At 53.7% G+C, this 19,186-nt stretch overlaps 5 protein-coding genes across 5 annotated transcripts; 1 reads left to right on the top strand and 4 right to left on the bottom strand.

The window, feature by feature from the left end:
• Positions 1-315: 315 nt before the first annotated feature.
• Positions 316-4,620, bottom strand: COCSUDRAFT_63353 (L domain-like protein; the record flags this gene model as incomplete). Its single annotated transcript, XM_005647445.1, has 9 exons — positions 316-528; positions 958-1,124; positions 1,387-1,549; positions 1,809-2,024; positions 2,523-2,727; positions 2,998-3,165; positions 3,494-3,696; positions 4,103-4,301; positions 4,589-4,620. The coding sequence occupies 9 exons, from the start codon at positions 4,618-4,620 to the stop codon at positions 316-318; spliced, it is 1,566 nt and encodes a 521-aa protein (XP_005647502.1).
• A 661-nt stretch (positions 4,621-5,281) lies between these two features.
• COCSUDRAFT_33206 (hypothetical protein) lies at positions 5,282-6,033 on the bottom strand. Its single transcript, XM_005647444.1, has one exon. The coding sequence runs from the start codon at positions 5,993-5,995 to the stop codon at positions 5,804-5,806; it is 192 nt and encodes a 63-aa protein (XP_005647501.1). The 5' UTR covers positions 5,996-6,033; the 3' UTR covers positions 5,282-5,803.
• Positions 6,034-8,694: 2,661 nt separating this feature from the next.
• On the bottom strand, positions 8,695-9,497 carry COCSUDRAFT_33205 (hypothetical protein). Its single transcript, XM_005647443.1, has one exon. The coding sequence runs from the start codon at positions 9,197-9,199 to the stop codon at positions 8,960-8,962; it is 240 nt and encodes a 79-aa protein (XP_005647500.1). The 5' UTR covers positions 9,200-9,497; the 3' UTR covers positions 8,695-8,959.
• A 290-nt stretch (positions 9,498-9,787) lies between these two features.
• Positions 9,788-14,979, bottom strand: COCSUDRAFT_47454 (hypothetical protein; the record flags this gene model as incomplete). The annotated part of the gene is made up of 11 exons (XM_005647442.1): positions 9,788-10,354; positions 10,783-10,946; positions 11,174-11,364; positions 11,723-11,803; positions 12,258-12,381; positions 12,661-12,784; positions 13,117-13,239; positions 13,519-14,283; positions 14,492-14,550; positions 14,667-14,790; positions 14,929-14,979. 11 exons carry the CDS (start codon positions 14,977-14,979, stop codon positions 10,157-10,159), a joined length of 2,004 nt encoding a protein of 667 aa, XP_005647499.1. The 3' UTR covers positions 9,788-10,156.
• A 677-nt stretch (positions 14,980-15,656) lies between these two features.
• On the top strand, positions 15,657-18,581 carry COCSUDRAFT_29040 (DAGAT-domain-containing protein; the record flags this gene model as incomplete). The annotated part of the gene is made up of 6 exons (XM_005647441.1): positions 15,657-16,062; positions 16,338-16,491; positions 17,029-17,138; positions 17,481-17,688; positions 17,816-17,982; positions 18,411-18,581. Exons 1-6 carry the CDS (start codon positions 15,913-15,915, stop codon positions 18,579-18,581), a joined length of 960 nt encoding a protein of 319 aa, XP_005647498.1. The 5' UTR covers positions 15,657-15,912.
• Between the last annotated feature and the right edge of the window lie 605 nt (positions 18,582-19,186).

The raw sequence follows: 19,186 nt of genomic DNA, 5'->3' as shown, positions 1-19,186 counted from the left end.
GCAGAGCTCCCGCTGCAAAGGGTGTGCATTGTCTGCCACTACAGCTCGGTACACCCTGCCGATCGATCATCCTATGCATTCACGTCCACTAACACACGACTGCTCCAACAATGCTTTTCTAACATCGGTGAACTTCTTTGTTAGTTCCCTTCATCATTCTGGCTTGAATCTTGGTGGTGCAGAGCTGGTGCCAATCTAGGCTGACAAAGCATGCTCTGCCACCAAGGCTACTGTAACTGTATACGTACTCTGTATACACTGGATGAGAAGCTTCATTGTTTCTCGCTCAAGGAAACGCAGACATAGACACCACGCTCACTCCACAATGCGCCCTCGCAGGTACTCCAGCACGGCCTGGGTGCCCCTTTCAAGGATTGGGCGCCGGATGCTTCTGAGCGGATTTCCCTCCAGTGCAAGCACATGCAGCTTTGGTGCGAGCAGCCCCAGCTTAGGTGGCAACCCTGACAGCTCGTTGTTGGACAGACAGAGCTCCTCTAGTGCGCGCAGGGCGCTGATGGCCTCCGGCACCTGCGCGCATGTGCCGCCACATTGTATAAGGGTGGTTGATGTCCAACGTTAGGGTGATTAAGTTGTCCCTACATGTTGCTACCGGCATCAAGCATCATGATGGCACCATGGGACACCGGCAGCAAGCAGGGACTGCCAGTGCATGCCTCCTATGCCATGCATTGATCCTTGCCTTAGTCCAGCAACAAACTCACTCCTGATGGTTGCGTATACCAAGAAAATCGCCTCATGTGCACATTTGGTCAGACCTGACCAGTGGTCATGACACCACAATGTTGTTGCACCACCGGACACTATTAAATTGTAGCTTGACCCAGAGAAATGCAGTCACGACAACAGCTGCTTCAGACCCTAGGCACCTGTACATTTTGCAGACCAATCAATATGTAACATAAGTCAAGTTGCTTGTAGAAGATGCCGGCAGCGCACCTGAGAGATCTGGTTGCTGCTGACGTCAATGACTCGCAGCGAGTCACCGCCGGGCGCCGGCGGCAGTGCGGGGAAGCTGCTGAGGCGGCACTGCGCCAGCTTCAGAGTCGCCAGTTTTGGCAGGGACACCAGCATTGTATTTGCAATGCCCCCAGCCGCTGGCACACCTGCACATACAAAGATGACAGCCTGACAGCATTGTCCTATTTCCTTGTTCTCTGTCCTTGTAGACCAGAAATAAGTGGACTGCATGCTTTCGCCAGGTCTACATCTCCAATACGGCACTCTAGATGCAAGCATGCTAAGTATACCGTCCGTGCAACATGCATGTCGGGGCCAGCAATATCAATTGTGAGGTGAAAATGAATCTCTGATATCCTATGCATATTTTAAAAAAAGATTAAGCGCAATTATGGAAATTGAGGTCACCTGAGAGGTCCAGGTGCTGCAGGGAGACTGCGCAGCAGTCGAAGGCGCCAGCCGAGATGGCACAGATTCCCGGGTTAGCTGAGAGGTCCAGCTGTGTCAGCAGCGGCAGCACATTTCTTGGCAGCGGCCAGTCGGTCAGCCGGTTGCGGCTGAGGTTCAACACCTGCCCACACGCCAAGGATAAATGATGAAATCTCTATGTAGACTCGCTTTATAGGGGCCTTTCCAGAGGCTCCTGGTCAGCCTCTGCGCCCTGTCCTGGCACACCCTTGCATGCAAAGGCATGTGATGCAAACAGACGATTTGCCCCACATTTGGACGGTTCAGAGCCTGAACACATCCAGCTTTTAAAAGAAAAATGCTTGCCGGGGACTTCAGAGGCATGGAATGAATGTGTTAAAAGTTGGTGCAGCGGTCCGCACCTTGAGCTGCGCGCAGCCGGCAAGCCGCTCAGCCAGAAGCTCAGAGAGCTGGTTGTTGGAGAGGTCCAGGTGCGTGAGGCAGGCTGCGCTGTCCCACAGCTCGGCAGGAACACACGTAAGTTGCTGGCCTGACAGATTGACAGCGGCGCTGCGTGGTGCGATCCGCGGCGCAGCTGCGCGCGCGCTCGCCGCGGCCGTCTCGGCTTCTTGGGGTTCCTGGATAGAGAAAGGGATCAGTGGAGACTTGTCTAATTTCGACACTGAGCCAGGCTCGTCTTTGCACCCCTGTCTTGGTGGCATGCTGCAGATGTGGATGCCAGGGTCCAGAGGTATTGGTATCTGACATATCTCAGTTAGGCATGCACGCCCCTTCATCGATGGGAAGTGAAATAAGGAGGAAACTAAGATGGCAGAAGGTGGTTCCTCATTCTTTCACTCCTCCTGCTTTAAGTCAAGTCGGAGCTCCATTCCTAAAGTTGGCAAGGTGTCTCGAGCAGTCAGCCAGCTCAGGTTGAAGCAAGTGTCTTCACAGAAGTGGCATGCATAGTGTTAAATCAAGTCAGATCTCTGGTGATTCCAGAGGCAGGGTGGCCCAGAGCAATCAGGCACTTCATGCAAAATAAACGTCTCATGAGAATTAACATGCGTTATTTGGATCAGTTGTGACTCTGGGTGATTTTGGGGAACAGTCACGGTGATGCAACTGCAGCGCACCTCTTCTAGTCGGTTGTGCAGGGAAGTGAGCAGGGAGGAGAGGGGCTGATTGGTGCGGAGACCCCTGATAGGGTTCCCGGAAACGGGCAGCGCGCGGAGGGTTGTCATGCGGCCCAGTTCTGGCGGCAGGGTTGATAAATCGTTGTCTGTCAGGTCCAGCAGGGTGAGCGTGAGGGAGCAGGCAGCTGCCGGGAAGCTTCTCAGCCTGCATGCACAGAGCTAATTTCATCTCCAGGCAGTGAATTCAAATGAAGGACACTACATGCCATGCGAACATGACTCTGGTTCCAACAAAAGTGTGGTTATGAGGCATGCAGATTCCTTCAAGAACCACGAAGCTGTTTCTTTGTCCAGCAATGGCATTGTCTTCGCAGTAATTCACAGACGATTGCCTTGACCCTGCAATTGCTGCCTGAAACAGATGCAACATGTTCCTCTTTGCACACCAGAGACAAGCAGACCAAGTGCGACACACATGTTGCCCCGCAGTTCCAGGGTGCGCAGAGCAGACAGTTGTGACAAAGTCGGCGGCAGCTGTTCAATGTCATTGTAGCCCAAAAAGAGCTCCACAAGAGCGCTGCAGCCGCCGAGGCCGTCCGGAAGCGCTGTCATTTTGTTGCGGCTGACATCCAGCAGTGACAGCCTGCGAGTGAAACAGACCATGTCACAAGCCGGGCAGGAAAACAGGAATTTGGGTCACGACGCCCACGAGCATATTTGGATGTCCTCTGCTAAGAAGTGCTCTGCTAGGAGGCATGCCACTGTTGACTTCCTAAGGTTGTGTACGTTATCTGCCATGCCGGTAGCGTGAAGAAGGCCAGCAAGAGCAGCTGGAAAGTGTTGACCTTGAGCGTTAAGTCCATGGTGCTCGCTAACTTCAACACGGATCATAGCTAGTGCTCTTCAATATGCAAACGTGCCAGTAGTATCTATTGCTCTTTAGACCAGGATGGAAAGTGAGAGCAGAGCACCTGGAGAGGCAGCTGATGTCCTCCGGCAGGCAGCCGCCGATGAGGTTCTGGGACAGGTTGAGAGAGGTGAGGCTGCGCAGGCCGCACAGCATGCCGGCCGGGACCGAGCTCAGGCGGTTGCTGGAAACGTTTAGCGTCAGCAGCCCGGCAGCTGCCGCAAAGCCGCCCGGCAGCTGCGTCAGCGCGTTGTCACTGGCGTCCACCTGGCACATTTCAAAGCTGCCCCATTAATTAATGCTTACTCTCGAGAACCTTGAAGACATTATTGGACTGCTGACTGCAGTCTGTAGCGCTGGGCTGGGCTGGGCTGGGCTGGACTGAGCAGAAACACTCACGCGCCATAAATCCTAGCCGCCTATGCTGTTTTTATATTGTTCTGCCCTTATTGACGACCCCACGCCAGCCCACATGCTCTACTATGTAAGTGGTGTAAAGCTCGATTTGTAGCACTGGGACTTAATTGAATGAATGTCTGCTTGATGCACCATGATAGTTTCTGAGTCATGCAAGATTGTGCATTATGCCAGATCTGTCTGCAGATGCACAGGAGCGCACAAAATACTGTGGCAAGCAAAGTATTTGGAGAGGTAGAAGCAGACATGGGCATACATGCTGTAGGTGGGGCTGCTGAGAGCCCAGCGCAGCGGGTAGGACAGCCAGGGCATTCCCTGCGCACTCGAGGTGCCGAAGAGAGTGGATCTCAGCAACAGTGTCCGGCAGCTTGCTCAGACGATTGCCAGAGACAGCTAGGCGCTTCAGGCTGGTCAAGGCTGCAATGTGCGCTGGCAGCTCCTCCAGCTCGTTCTGGCTGCGAACAAAGAATGGTACTCCTTATTCAACAGAGCTAAAGAGGACCACGTCAAAGTTGGCTCTCTTTCAGCAGCGTTTGAATATGGAACGGCAATATGGAATGGCCAGGCCAGAAGAGAAAGCTTGCGTTAGTGCAAATTCAATTGGATGAACATCATGTTCAAGAGGTCAGCTGTTATCAAAGACTTCTGCTTACGTAAGAACGAGGGTCTCCAAGGTCTCCGCCAGCTGACTGAGTCCCTCTGGGATGTGCCTGATTTGATTGGTGGACAGGTCGATGGATACTGGATCCACAGCGTCCCACCATTGATCGCCATCCCCTGCTGGCAAATTTTCACTCCAGATTTCTGGCACCTGTCAGAAAAAAACGCCTGGTAAGTGCTGGTGCCTGTGGCATCATCTTGTAATCTAGCTTGTTTGCACATAGGTCTGCGATCAGCACGAAACACCTGCAATCTGGGAAAAAAAACATTTTCGCCAAGTCTTGCCTCTTGAAGGCAACGCCCTTGCAGCTTGAAGTGCCCTGTACTGCGTCCATCAGCAAGCACTTGCTGTAGAGACTTTCCCCGCCCTCGCTCTTTCACCATCATGTCTGGGACATCGTTACGTTTCAAGCGTCCTACCATATCTGCAAATGTTGTTGGTACGTAAGATTTGAATTACAAATGATGGAGAGCAGGACCGGTGCCAGGCTAAAACTCTTGCTAGCCAGGCTGGATCCTTGACGTCAGCACTGGCCGTTGCATGCACGCATGTGGAAGTTCACGCCATCTTGGAATATTTGAATATATTGTACTTCTGACTGAGGCCCGTTGCTTGACCTGGGATGACTCGATCTTGCCTCACCACTCTGTGACTTTCACGGCTGCTAGTGAAGAGGGCAAGGCGGGTGAAGGCATTGTTGTTGCGGTTCGGAAGCACCGTGATTACCACGCACAAGACTGGGTGTCAGACACTGACAGTGCCTTATGGGTGAAAGTGCAGTTTGAGGGGGACTCTACACCGCTGCTGATTGGCTCCAGCTATGTGCCTCCAGCGGGTTCCCGGCAATTGCAGACTGTGGACCTGACCAGTCGATTTACGGGCTTATGTGCAGAAGTTGTTGCCGCTCGTGCTCAGGGCAATGTGATCCTGGCAGGAGACTTCAATGCTCGTGTGTCAAATTTGCCTGACGGTGATGACAGCAATACTCGAGGCTGCACTGATGAAGGTGTCAATGCTCATGGGCTGCGCCTGTTAGATTTTTGCAAGGAAACTGACATGCTCATATGCTCTGGCAGAGTGCTAGGAGACCTTGAAGCAGTGCCTACCTTTAAGGCCAGAACCCATACTCAGGCAACTAGACCTGATCATGTTCTCGTTTCCGCTGATGCGCTCCCCTTGATTTCTCATCTTGTTGTGAACACTGGTAGAAAAGACTCTGATCATCATCCTATTGAGATGACGTTGCAAGTGAATGTGGCTGCCAGTGTTCCCTTACCATGTATTGGGGCGCCATTGTCACGAGTGAAATGGCAGCCCAGTGCTAGGAATGCGTATGCTGCTGCTTTGCGCAATGTTGCCAGTGCAAGTCTTGACGCCTGCACAGGCCATGCTGTGGCTGGGGAACTTGATGCAGCCTTTCAGACCCTGGAGGCGGGGATCCGGGAGGCCGCAGCCGCGAACAGCATGCCGGCCCGCACCGGGCGCCATCAGCGCAAGGCGCGTGCCGACGCGCCCTTCTTCGATTCGGAGTGCCGCCAGCTTAAACGGGACGTCCGCGCCCGCGCGCGGTGCGGGGGCGATCCAGCCGAAGTGCGCGCGCTGGAGCGTGCCTACCACAACACCGTCCGCCACAAACGGCGCGCTCACCGGCTCGCGCAACTGCGCCGCCTGCTTGATGATTTGCACAGTGACCCCCGAGCCTTCTGGAAGCGGCTCAAGTCTCAGCAGTCTGATATACCTGAGCAGCTCAAGCCAGTGCAATTGTGGGCTGGCTATCTCAAGCGGGTTGCAAACTTGCAGTTGCCACTCATTGCTGAGCTGCCCCACTTGTCTTTCCCTGTCCAGCCCAGTGCTCCTGTTGCCCATGTTGATGCTCTCAATGCACCCATCTCTCTTGGGGAGGTGCTTGCTGGGCTCAAAAGTTTACACAATGGTCGTGCCACCGGAGTGCAAGGTTTACCAGCTGAGCTGTTTCGGTATGCAAAAGATGAGCGGGCGCCAGGCATGCCTCCTCCGGAAAATGTCCTGGCGCCTGCTTTGGTGGCTGTGCTGAACTCTGCATTTGTGGCTGGGCAAGTGCCACCCTCTGTGAATGGTAGCCTGATCACCCCTGTGCACAAGAAAGGCAGCAAGCTTGACATGCTCAATTATAGACCCATTGCCGTTACTGAGCCCATCATGCGCTTGTATGCTGGCATATTGAATTCTCGTATTCTGAAGTACACAGAGGGGGCTGGATTGCGTGCAGCCACACAGGCTGGCTTTAGGCCAAAACTGTCTACGGCCCACCAGCTATTCACCTTGCAGCATTTTATCGACCGGCAAAACCATGCTAAGCAGCCCTTGTATTGTTGCTTTCTTGATCTGAAGGGTGCTTATGACAGAGTGAATCGGGTGTTGCTCTGGGAGAGTCTGCGTCGCCTGGGCATTGATGGCCGCCTGCTCTCTGCCATTCAGTCTTTGTATGCCAATTCTACGGTTGCCATTAAGATTGGGAGCAGGAAGGGTCCTAGTTTGCCCTCTGAGACAGGATTGAAGCAGGGTTGCCCCCTTAGCCCAACGCTGTTTGGCTTGTTTGCAGATGGCCTGCACAGGCACTTGCTGCAGAGGTGCCCTGGGGTTGGCCCGCAGTTGCGTCCTGGCAGTTGTGTACCAGATCTAGGCTATGCCGATGACTTTGCTTTGCTCGCCACCACACCTGCTCATTTGCAACGCTTGATTGATGCAGCTGCTGAGTTTTGTGAACAAACGGGAATGGTCATCAGTGTTGACAAAACAAAGATTGTGGTGTTCTCTTCAAGTTTGCCAGGACCTTTTCAATGGCTTTGTGGTGGTGCGCCTTTACATTGGGTTCAGCAGTTTGAGTACCTGGGTGCCCTTTTTGACGGTGCCCAAGGCATTAACCTCACCTTTGGCAAGCTTCACAGGAACATGTGGGGTGCGTGGGCACAGCTCAGGCAGCAATATGGGAAGTTGCATTGCAGCATGTCAGCTGGCCTGTTGTTGCGCCTATATGATGCATAAGTGCCGCCGACTGCCTCCTACGGTTGTGAGGTGTGGGGCCTGCGCAGCCTTCCTGGTGGCGACAGCCGGCGGGGCCGGGCTGCCTTGGCCTCCTCTCACCTGAAAATTCTGAGAGACATTGCTGGCGTCCCCACCTCTGTGCATGGTGCCATCTTGCTTAAGGAGTTGAATCAGCAGACCCTTGATTGTGTGTGGTGGCGGCGCATTATCAAGTTCTGGAACAATTTGGCTGCCTTGCCTGCAAATAATTTTCACAGGCAAGTGGCCCTTGATGATTGTTGGGATGCCATAACCCGTAATGTTACGAATTGGGCTTGGGCCTTCATGCGGGGCTTGCGCCGGATTGGGTATGAGTTTGTTATTCGGTTTGACACCCTTGTTCCTGTGGAAGTTGATGCTGTGATGCAGCTGCTAGATGCGCAAGCACTGCAGGTTTGGGATGACATTGACATTTGCCCTAGGACCTGCCCGTCCAGCAATGCCACCTTGTGTACATATCACAGATGGTTTGCTAGGCCAGCTTGTGTGCGCCACCCTTGCCAGCTCTTACAGCAGCCTTTGAGTGCCCGTTGCTTGCGTATACTGTTGAAGTTCAGGATGGGTTGTCATAGTCTGCCCAATGTCTCGGGCCGCTGGGCAAGGATTCCCCGGCCCCAGCGTTTGTGCATGCGTTGTGCCCAGCAGGTTATTGGGGATGAGCGCCACCTTGTGTTTGAGTGCCCTGCCTTGCAATCTGTTCGGGACAGATATCCTGGGCTGTTTCGTGCAGCCATTGTGACGATGCAGCAATTCATGTGGCAGTTGGACATTGTTGGTGTTGCACATTTTGTGATGGATTGTTTTGATTATTTGGATGCTGCCAGTTCATCCAATCAGCCCTAGGCGGCTGGAGTGATGTAATCTTCCTTCCTTCCTTCCTTTGAAAAGCTGCTCGCTTTGTTGATCGAGCCGAGTGGAAGGTCATTCGCATTTTTATTGGAAATTCGAATGATGCATTGTGGGCTCATAGCTGTGCATGTACATACCCGTGATGCTTGACGCCTGCGTCCATGGTTGCCTGATATTTTGTCTCCTCAATGAGGATCATTCTGGGGAGTCTTCAGCAAGGCTTCACCCTTTGCATGCAACCATGTACGTGCATGTGCGTGACAAACGGCCCAGTCAATTGTTGAAGTGTCAGCCATTTAAAACATGCATGGAAAGCTATACAGGATTCCATAACTTGGTTTCATTGCATAGCCAACACTGTTAGACCATGCCAAACTCCCATACGCATCATCATGACAGGTCCAAGCCTTTGGAGGCCATCGATGCAATAGTCCAAAACTGCAGTCTTGTGCAGCTGCGCCAACAGAAACTCCTGCAGGGTACAAGCATGCACTGCATGACAAGCTACACAGACAAACGGCGCTCTTGTGCCAACAATACTTATGAGAGCAAACGTGGTGCTTCACACTTGATATCAAACTCAGCGGAGAATCGGTCCTGAGATTCTATATGTATATTCTTGCAACACAGGGACTGTGATTGGCTAATGAGTGTCTGACATTTCAAGTTCGACCTTGAATTCAAAATTGGGAGGCCGTTTGCGGCCCAAAATTTTCGCGCCAGAAGCGCACTACGGTATGCTTCACTAGCCCGCTCAACCCATGACAATAGATCAAGCATATTCAAAAGGTCCACCTGCTTGGACTGTAGCTGGGCTGCTCATCTGCCGAGTCCCAAAAGAGCGGCTGGGCTTTGATCTGCCGAAACTTGTGTGCGAAGAACTTGGACTGCATATTGCCCTCTTCGATATATTTCTGCAAACATTCTCTTGTGCAAGGAGGTAAACGGCACTAGCAAAAATCCAGCGTCAACCTTCCAAAATGCCTACAACAGAGCCACGATGTGCTATCCTGCGCTCACACGCTCTACAAATACAAATGGCTCCTCCCAGCAATTGCCCATCAATATGCTGCTATTTTCCTGGTGTGCAAGAAGGCTCTAGCTATGTATGGCAGGCCGCGCTACCGCAGCCGCCGCAGCTGCTACGCCGGTGCTCATCCGAGCGCCGGAGGCAGTTAAAGCACCTCAGAAGTCACCCCTTAACTTAGCACACCACTCCCTGGAGCAGGCTCCTGTCAGATACAGCAGACGCCCAAAATTTCTGCTTAAGCTTGAAGCCTTCTGCAAGCTGTGCTGTGCCATAGCATTGCAAACCAAAAGAGGGCGTGGAAGATTCAAGACCTCAATAACACGCAAGAATACAGCTATAGTCAATCAGCGGGAGACTGCAGACTGAGCAGCAGCGGCCGAAAGAATCCAGCAAAATCAAGGCAGCCCAAAAGATTGCTGCGCTGCTTGCGCAGCTCTATATCCTCGACACAAATTCCCCCTGGCTGAAGGGCAGCTCAACTCCCCTGAGCCAGGGGCGAAACGCACATCTATACTGCAACCTGCTATGGCCGGTCTGACCTCCTGTGACGTATTATGGATCATGTCCGCGAAGACAGGCCTGGCTATGTCTACGAGCCACTCAGTCACTTCTGACTTCTGAATGACCTCTTGAAGCATAATGCAGCAACATAAGTCACCAAGCACTTAGGCTGATCCGATGTCTGGCTCTGACTTGACAGCTGCGGCTCAGAAGAGCACAGCCAGGATAGTGGCAGTTAGTAAGAGGCTGCGGCGCCTGAATAGGCCGGAGCCAGGAAGCCTCTTTAGGCCGCCAGGCTGGTGCCTGTTCCGGGGTCGTGCCATGGAACGCCGCTGGCTGGACTCATTGTTCCTCCTGTTGTGGCCTGCCCGCTGCTTGGCTGCCTGCCCGCTGCCTTGCTGCTCCTGCGACAACAACACGATGTTTACCATTATGCACAAATAGATTCGTCATTTTGATTGTTTGCACCTTCTTACTTCATGGACGCCTGCGATTTTTGATGCCCTGCAGAGTCCTATGGTTGGTTCCAGTCTGCAAACATAATGTGGACTACAGCTGCAAAAGGAGGAGCTTCCAGACATGCAACTGCACCTGGCAGTGGGACGTTCAGTTGTAAGCGCAGCTCAACATTCCACTTGCAAGTGCGATTGCATGCCGGCGGCCACAGAATCTGCCGTGCTTCACAGCATTGACACAAGGGCAAGTCTGCGTACTGAGTGCAGCCGCAACTCAGCGCTTCACTGGCGAACGCAAATGCTAGTCACCAGACAAAACACCGCAAACCGTGATGTGCCCAACAAAATTGCTGCAGCCACAATAAAAGCCTGCGCACCGACTGCAGCTGGGAGTGCGGGCTGGCGGGGGGCGCGGAGTGTTCGCGAAGAGAGGCAACGTATTTGAGGAGGTATGGCCACAGGCCCTTGCGCACGGCCAGGTTCATAATCCCGGGGCGCACGCAAGGGTCCTCGAAATATATGGCCGTGACCTCCGTCGCGCCTGGACAAAGTGCAAACTCACATCACACTTTGTGCAAAGTATGCTTTGTCCACAAGATCGCAAGATCGCAACTATCGTTTTGAGTTGAGGATATCTCTCATCTGAACGATAGCAACCACCAGCAAGAATGGAGACCGGCTCTCTTGGCAGCAGGTCTTGCAGATTGCACCAGCGATCACAAAAATGTAAAAGCAGACAATGACACAGAGATACACACGGTGACTCACCGGGGCGGCCCGGCGCGGCGCGGATGAGAAGGCAGCTGGCAAAGTCGCGCACGCGCACGGCGCGGCCGGCCGTCGCGGCCGCGCCATTGGCGCTGGCCGACACGCAGTAGCAGCCGCCGTCGGCCGGGCGCGTCCAGACGCGGCGCCCGTACACGTACTCCCGCGGGCTGAAGGGTCGCGGCCACTTCGCCCTGTGCAAATGAAAGGTCCCTCAAGAAAATCAGAAAACAAAGTCAAAACAAATGGACAATAACTCAACCATTGGCAGTTAGGTGGAACACCCTGGCAGCCAAGAAGAGACACAGTGCATGAACGAGCTGCCATCAAAGCATGTCCTGCAGAATTTTCCTTGACAATCACCCATGAGAGGAGTGCAGTGAAAGCCAGCGGCGCTGCGAGTGCCTTGCTCAACATTTGCTGTCTTTACTCTGGTGCAAGTGGGGTTGTAAGCAGGGTGGCTGCAGGTTAGAGGGGCTGTAGCCTGGTCAGCAGTCTGGCGTGAGCAAGGAAATCAGGAGTCAGCGACACAGTTAAAAAGAGGAGAGACACCTGTAGGAGACGATGCAGTTCTCGCGCTGGCTGCCGCCTGGGAACCGCTCCAAATCAAGCAGCGTTTCATCCCACTCGTGCCTGCGATGTGCATGCCAGACATCAGTGTGGTGCCAAGCTTCAACGCAGCAGCCAGACCCGATTTGGGCTAGACACAGTTCCACTCTGATGGGACCAGCCAAATGCCACACATCATCACTGATGGGTCACCTGTGCTCAAAAGGCGCAGAAAAGCTCCAAAAGACAGCCGAGGAACATGATGCCACTTAGTCATCACTCAGAGTGCTAGCAAGACCTCGGACAGCAAGCAATTTCCCGTTGCAGGGGCAAATGAACCTGTATATTGGTGACAATGATGATATTGATGACGATGATGAAGATGAGGAGGATGTTGATGAGGAAGAGGCTGGAGTCCCCATAAGGTACAATAGCATTGCGAATATTGTGGTCAAGTCCTTGCTTGAAGAGCCAGATCTTTCCTTGAAGTTTCAGCAGTTTGGGATCAGAATTTTAGGTTGGAGTGCAGAAGGGGCACCTGGCTTCGTCGTCAAGGTGAAAGCGGCGCACGTCTGCAGGGGCGACTCCGTCGATGACCGCAGACGTCCGGTATAGGTACAGCCCCGCTCGCAGCGGCCGCCGCCAAGCCGCGTAGCCGACGCCTGACCCACACAACCCATGAAATTTAAAATTTTTACAATCGTGTTAATGCTTTGCCAGCCAGAAAGGATCTAGAAGATGCGGAGTGTGCTTGATTCAGCGTGCTTCAGAGGAAACCAGATTAGTACACAAGAAAGAAACTACCCTGCATGTGCGAGCTGCGAGCTGACAAGCATCCAAAAGATATGAATTGTGTCTGACTCAGGATGCAACCTTCCAGTCAATATGCGTGTGAGTACGAGAGCCGGTCACAGAAGAGGAATCTGCACGGTGAGACTGACCTGAGCAGGCTTCCTCACAGATGGACTCCCATTTAACGCCTCCGGATGCGTGCTCATTGTCTGGCGCGCCAAAACAGGCGCCCTCTCCTCCCCATGCGCCCGGCAGGCCACGTTCCTGCAGCGCCTGCATGCAGCAGTCGCGGAGTTAGTATCAAGTTGACGCCAAAATAAACTGATACTATCAAAAACTCTCTCACCAGGCAGGAAGCAGTAATTACTTCCGGTGCGCATTTACATCTGGATGTGATGACAGGATGCGAAATGTGCTTCGCTGTTGTAGGAGTAGTCTATGCCACCTCCATGAGATTTGATGATATGAAGGACTTTGAGTCGTGTCCCAGGGCATAGACTCCCACAAATGAGGCATGGACACCCCCTAACAACAGTAGATCACGCTTGCACCCTGGTAGGCGTCACAAATAATAACTGATCAGTGAACAGCAGTGACTGCCGCACCTCAACGGCGGAGGATTCGTTCAGGAGCGCCCCAAACTGCAGCAGGAACGCTTCAGGGCAGGCTGCCCTCACCGGTGCCGGGCAGTCCCCGTCCATTCCTAGACAGCTCACTGCATCGGTCGCCTGAATAGCAGCATTGAATCTCTGTCAGCTTGGCTGCAGGCACGTGCAATGAGCATTTGATCCCATTCTGCTGCACGTCTTGTCGGCAAGCTATCACATACATCTATACACGGCAATCCCGATCAGAAAGTGATTTTCCATTGGTAGCTCCAAAAAAGGATGCAAAGCAGGGCTGAACTGGCACACGATAGAGTTCTTGGTATTGGGTTACATACATTCTTAGTTCACTGCAGGAAAGGAGCTCGAGCTTGGGAGTAGGCTAGGCCTAAAGACGAGCACCTGCGCATCCACAGCGTCGTGAAAGCTGGCATCCTCCACAGAACTCGATGCAGAAGCCGAGCGGGCCAATGAGTCGCTGCCACCTGCCGCCGCCGCTCCAACGGGGCAATCACCCCCGGCGTCTGCCAGCGACGCCAGGTCAGCGAAGCTGCCGTGATTGGAGCCTGCCTCCAGGCTGATCTGGTGGGATGTCAGCCGGCTCGAGGGAACTCCGTCGCACAGGTGCCCCGGCAGCTCAAGGGAGTGAGAGCGAAGGGAGGCGGAGGAGGCAACGCCGCCGTGCAGATCCTCCCAGGCCTCGGGGCTGAGGGAGTGCGAGCGCAGCGCGCCGGCAGCCGCTCGGCAGCCGGCGGGCGGCTGCCCGGCAGCTTCCTCCGGGCAAGAAGCCGACCGCCGCAGCGGCGGCCTCGCCGGCCGGACTATGTGCACGTCCCCTGCCGTGCTACGCGCGGAGGCCGCGTGAGGCGCAGCCTTTTGCACGCTTGCTGCTCTAGATCCGTGCTGCTGTGTGCCTGCTCTAGACTGCCGGGCGCCATGCCTGCTACTATATGTTGCGCGCTGCACGTCACTGCCTGTGCTGACCGGCTGAGCAGGCTCTCCTGAGGCTACGGCACTGCCGCCGCTGCTGCAGTGAATTCTGTTCGCATCCTGGCGACAGCTGGGCTCATCTGGGAACGGGCTAGTTGCAGGTGATGCCTTGGCTGGCTTGCTGACCCAAGTCAGCATGTTTACCAGCATCCAGGAGGCAGATGAGGCCGACATCCCCTGCGCAGGACATTTCATGATTATATGTCAATGCTTCCATGCCACCAGATTTCCTTGAACGATCAAACCTGTACTTGTCTTCTCTTGGGCATAGGGCTATTGCTTTTTTTCAGTAGCAACTCTGGGAAATTGGGTGAAAACTGGGAAATTGAGAGGAATGCTATAAAAGCGGCTGTGCAACAGTTCCCCAAAGGGAAGAAGCCATTACCTCCAGGCTGGGCATCTTTGGTCGCTGCAGAAGTCTCCCCAGAAGCAGGCACGCATGGCCTGCACATCACCCAGATACGTAAGCAAGAGCAATTAACTCGCATCTGAATCGGGTCCACTTGCTTTGAAGGCTGGGAGCTGGGGCACTTGAGAGAGATTACTGCCAGGCTGCCTACCTGGCCCGAGGACTCTCATGTACACGCTGAAGTCAGAGCTCTCGCTGCCGCGCCGGTTGGCAGCTATGAGTAACAGCACTAGACTGCCACCCGCAATGCACGTGCTGGCTGACCCATTCTGAGCCTGCAACACAGATATCACACATCGCACCGGACGCTAATCGGCATTGCTCGAGATCCATAGTAATTTGCAGGAAAACGGATGTAATAAGAACGCCACATGAAGCCAGATGCCGTGGAGTCGAGAGAGTGTGGGACACACCAGTAGACCTGGCAGCTGCAGGCAGATGCTCTCCAGGAATGCTAAGACCATGTGCCTAGCGCAACAGCACACACTAATTCAGCTTGAAATGTTTTATAGCGTGCCCTGATGGTGAGCTTGCGCAGTAACAGTAGTTACTGCACACAGCCGTCCTAGGACCCATTGACTTTGTCAGACACAATACACTGGGTGATATAGCCAGTACGGCCATCTCAAATGATTGTCAGATCAGTAGCAACAATGTGTCCCTCAGCTGTAGCCACACCTGTAAGCTACTGCCGACAGGGCTGATACAAGGAATAGCGTTGTCGGAAGGCCTGGGATGCCCTTCAGCTCCAAGGCCGCCATAGCACTAGTCCAAGCCCAAACAATAGAGGGATAGATACAAGCACTCTGGAGTTTTTCAAACGCGCATAGAATGCCTCGATAGGATGCCAGGACAAAGGACACCGCCACCCCCGCTGACGCCGAGACCTGCTTCTTCAGCAAGCATCGCCTGACGCGCAGCGTCCCCACAGGTGCTAATCTACTCGATAGCTTCCTACGTTCTCGTTGCCTTCAAATCCTGTTCCCCAAGATCAACTGGCCCGTCTGAGGCTCACAGCTCTGACCTCATCTGCATCTCGACCGAGTCAGCGATTGCGACCGGCTCAGCATGGCGAGTCCTACTTTGGCAACCCCTAGATCTTGCATGCAAATCGTTGGTCTCTCGAAGCGCAAATTGCTGTGCAGCAAAGCCCCTGCTCAACATGCCAATTCACAGCACTATAATGTAGCTAGAGTTGTGTACACAGTTGTTAAGCGCACAACGGCTTTCTGTTAATGAGTCCACAACCACGATGCTGAGGATGATGTTTTGAGGTCCTTCAAGGACACTAGGCAACCTTGTCGTAATTTACTAACTTACTGATAACCCGATGATCTCTTACATTTGAAACGTCTGTCTATACTCACGTACAAGGCCTCGGCCTTTCCTATCACAAGATGGGTGAGGGCACCAGGTGGTTGGAGTTAATTAAGTCGTATGCAGCCATCAGTTTGTGGGTCGGCGCACTCTTTGCCACCGTTCTGAGCCTGATCGTGGCATTATGGAACCTGCCGGACCCCTACGCTGTTGCCTGGCTGGCCCTCATGGTGAGCTTGCTCTCCTTGTCTGCTACGCTGACACCTTCATGCATTCTTATCAGACATATGATCGTTAGAAGCACTCTGCTGTCGTGCCGTCCTGCATTGCTCGACCTTAAGAGGGAGGCACACGACTGTTGTGGGAGGGCTCCAGACAGACAAGAGACGAGCCTAGTGCCTGCCTGTAACGAGTTTCTGGTGTTTCCGGCCGTAGTTGGTCAATGGGAGCAAATATCTCAACGCCTCAAGCCTGCCATTAGTGATAGCATGAAGTGCAAACGCAGGGCCTGTCACTGGCCATCCCCCTGGATCTGCCCACGCCGCGTTGGGCTCGCGCGCTGACGCGCTTCTCGCTGGAGCAGGCCGCGAAATACCACGACCTCTCGCTCATCATTGAAGACCCTGCCGCTCTGCGGCCGGGCCGGCCATATGTGGTTGGTGAGCGGCCCAGCCTTTGTATCATGCCGTTTGTAAGAGAAACACGAGAAAGGGGTGCAGGATGAAATTGGGAAAATTGGGAACGATGCAGGAGTCCTGCAATGAGACTGCATGCTCACAGAGAGCACTCACCACAGGCGGTCTTTCCAGCAGAGCTGGGTATCGTGGGTTGCTGGCTTGGGCATTCGAGCTTCCAGAAAGCAATGTCATGCCAACCTTCCAAGCGCAAGTTGCAGTGGGACACTTGTCCGGTAACCTGCAGAGCCTTGCAGCTCTCAGCTCTGGCATTTGCATCAAGTATATAAGGATAGATGCACTCTCGTGAGAGCTGGGAGGTATCCCTTGATTATCATGCCAACTAAACAAAAACTCGAGTGGGCAAACAGTATCAGGGGTTGAGACATATTTGCTGATGATCAGGGCAAATTCCACAGGCGTAATGGGGCCAGCGGTATTAGGGAAAGAGGGGCCCTTCTGAGATTGGATAACTAGAGTTGAGATATGTTCACCGATCATCAAAATGTCCATTCTGCGCAGGCTATGAGCCGCACTCTGCGCTGCCGACGGCGCTGCCGATGGTGTTCTGCGAGCACAGCCCCATTGTGCCGCCCGCGCTCAAGTCAGTCAAGACACTCGCCACGTCTGCGGTGCGTACCTCCCATCCCTTTTTCTGTCTCACTGGCAATCGCACCTGCCTGTGAACTTTGAAGTCAAGAGCGCGGCTTGAAGGTGACTTGGGTGCGCCAAGCGGCATGTCAAGCCCTACTATCCTGCAACTGCAAGTACCAAGTAGAATTGCAGGGTGACATGCGCAAGCTCCTCAAAATAGGTTTTGGTCTACCAGTGTCTTGCACATGTTGCATGGCTAAAAAACCTGACAACTTTATAAATTTGCCTGCATCCTATGGCCAACTCAAAGCTCGTGCTACCAGAAATTCCCTGATGTCAAGCCAAACATAGAGATTATAACCACTGTGTTTGTGCGTCAGTGTTTCTACTGCCCGGTGGTGCGGCACCTGTGGTGGTGGCTTGGCGGCCGCCCGGCAAGCGCGGCGGTGATGCGGGGGATGCTTAGTAAGGGTGACTCAGCATTAGTATGCCCCGGGGGCGTGCGCGAGTGCCTGCACATGGAGAAGGGGCGCGAAGCAGTTTTCCTCTCCGGCCGCACCGGCTTTGTGCGCATCGCCATGCAGTACGGTGCGCCGCGTTCCTTCTTCCTCAGAGGACTCCCACGGTATTTTGTGATCTTCAACTTCCTACTAGTCCCCGATGCTTAGGCGTTTGAAATCTCAGGCTTCAGATCACATCTGTGTGCGGGTGGCAGGAGCGCCGCTGGTGCCGGTGTTTGTGTTTGGGCAGACGGACGCGTATGGGTGGGCCAAGCTGGGCCCCCCGGCGGTCCCCCAGGAGCTCGCCGAGCGGCTGGCGCGCGCCATCGGCTTCCTTCCCCTCTTCATGTACGGCGTCTGGGGGACCCCCCTGCCTCGCAAGGTATTCACCTTTTGTTGAATATTTCTTTGCTATTTCCACGTAGAAGATTCCTGCACAATTCACCTTTCATCACCTTCATGCGCCTTCCTCATGCACTGCGGGGCACCCGCTGACCCGTACCACCTGAAACACATTTTGCTTGCAAGTCATCTTGTAGTAATCTTCATCTCTTTGTGTTTTAAGGCGTCCGGAAGACCTACCTGCCTGCGCAATTGTGCAGGGTGCAAGTCGCGCACCTGTTCATGCCCTCATCACTGTCTATGCGCTTATGCTCGCGTGCTTAGCTCTCGCGCACAGAGGCCCCACCGGCGCATTGACACGGTTTTACGGCAATCAGCAGCTGATGGGCTGTAGGCTTTCAGAATGGAAACAGGTTCAAAGTTGACAATGGGCCCGCACTCAACCGACCAGAAAATTTTGGATCGCAGGTCAAGATCACCATGGTGATTGGCAAGCCGATTGAGGTGCCAAAGACCGAGCAGCCAAGCAGCGCAGAGGTGGAAAAGTACCTGGACACCTTCAAGCAGGAGCTGTCAGCACTCTTTGAGCGGCACAAGGTGGCAGCAGGGTACCCAAAACTGCAGCTGCTGATTATTTGAGCGCCACTTGATTAGGGAAAAGGAATGCAGACACCAAAGCAGAGCGAGCGCCAAAAGCAAGGAAAAAGGGAATGCAATGCGTTCAACACACACAAAATAAACCTGTGACCCAGGAGCACAATTGCTGCATGCATGCAATCAGGTGTGGCTAGAAGAGGCTCAGGGCAAATTCAGGATGCCCAATACTGCAGAGGACTGAATTCCCCTGCCGGGGCGCTTGACCGCTCTTGCAATGTGAGAAGATCCCCATATCAGTCTCGCAAGGATTTAAAAGTCGCCAATGTGTGCCCACGATTTGTAGCCTGCCCAAACAGAATCCGAAATTCGTAGCAACAGCAAGCTAATGGATCAGTGAAGGATAGGGGCTTAGATGTGTATTTAATATGACACAAAGTCCACATGCGTTCCACTCAATTTCAGGCCTCAGCTCAGCCCATGTGCATTGCTGGACAGCAAGAATTGGGTTTGGAAGGCAGATTCTGTCTGTTTAGGAGCGTTCTGCACTGCTGCTATGTTCGTCCCTTTCGAAGCAGCATTTCAATGTGTCAGCTGCTGACAGGGCAGATGAATCACTGTACAATACTGTAGTCTGACATAAGATCTAG

This window comes from Coccomyxa subellipsoidea (genome assembly GCF_000258705.1).
Source record: "Coccomyxa subellipsoidea C-169, whole genome shotgun sequence".
Lineage (NCBI taxonomy): Eukaryota > Viridiplantae > Chlorophyta > Trebouxiophyceae > Coccomyxaceae > Coccomyxa > Coccomyxa subellipsoidea.
The sequence above is the reverse complement of the archived record's forward strand: the minus strand, read 5'-3'. Positions and strand labels throughout refer to the sequence as shown.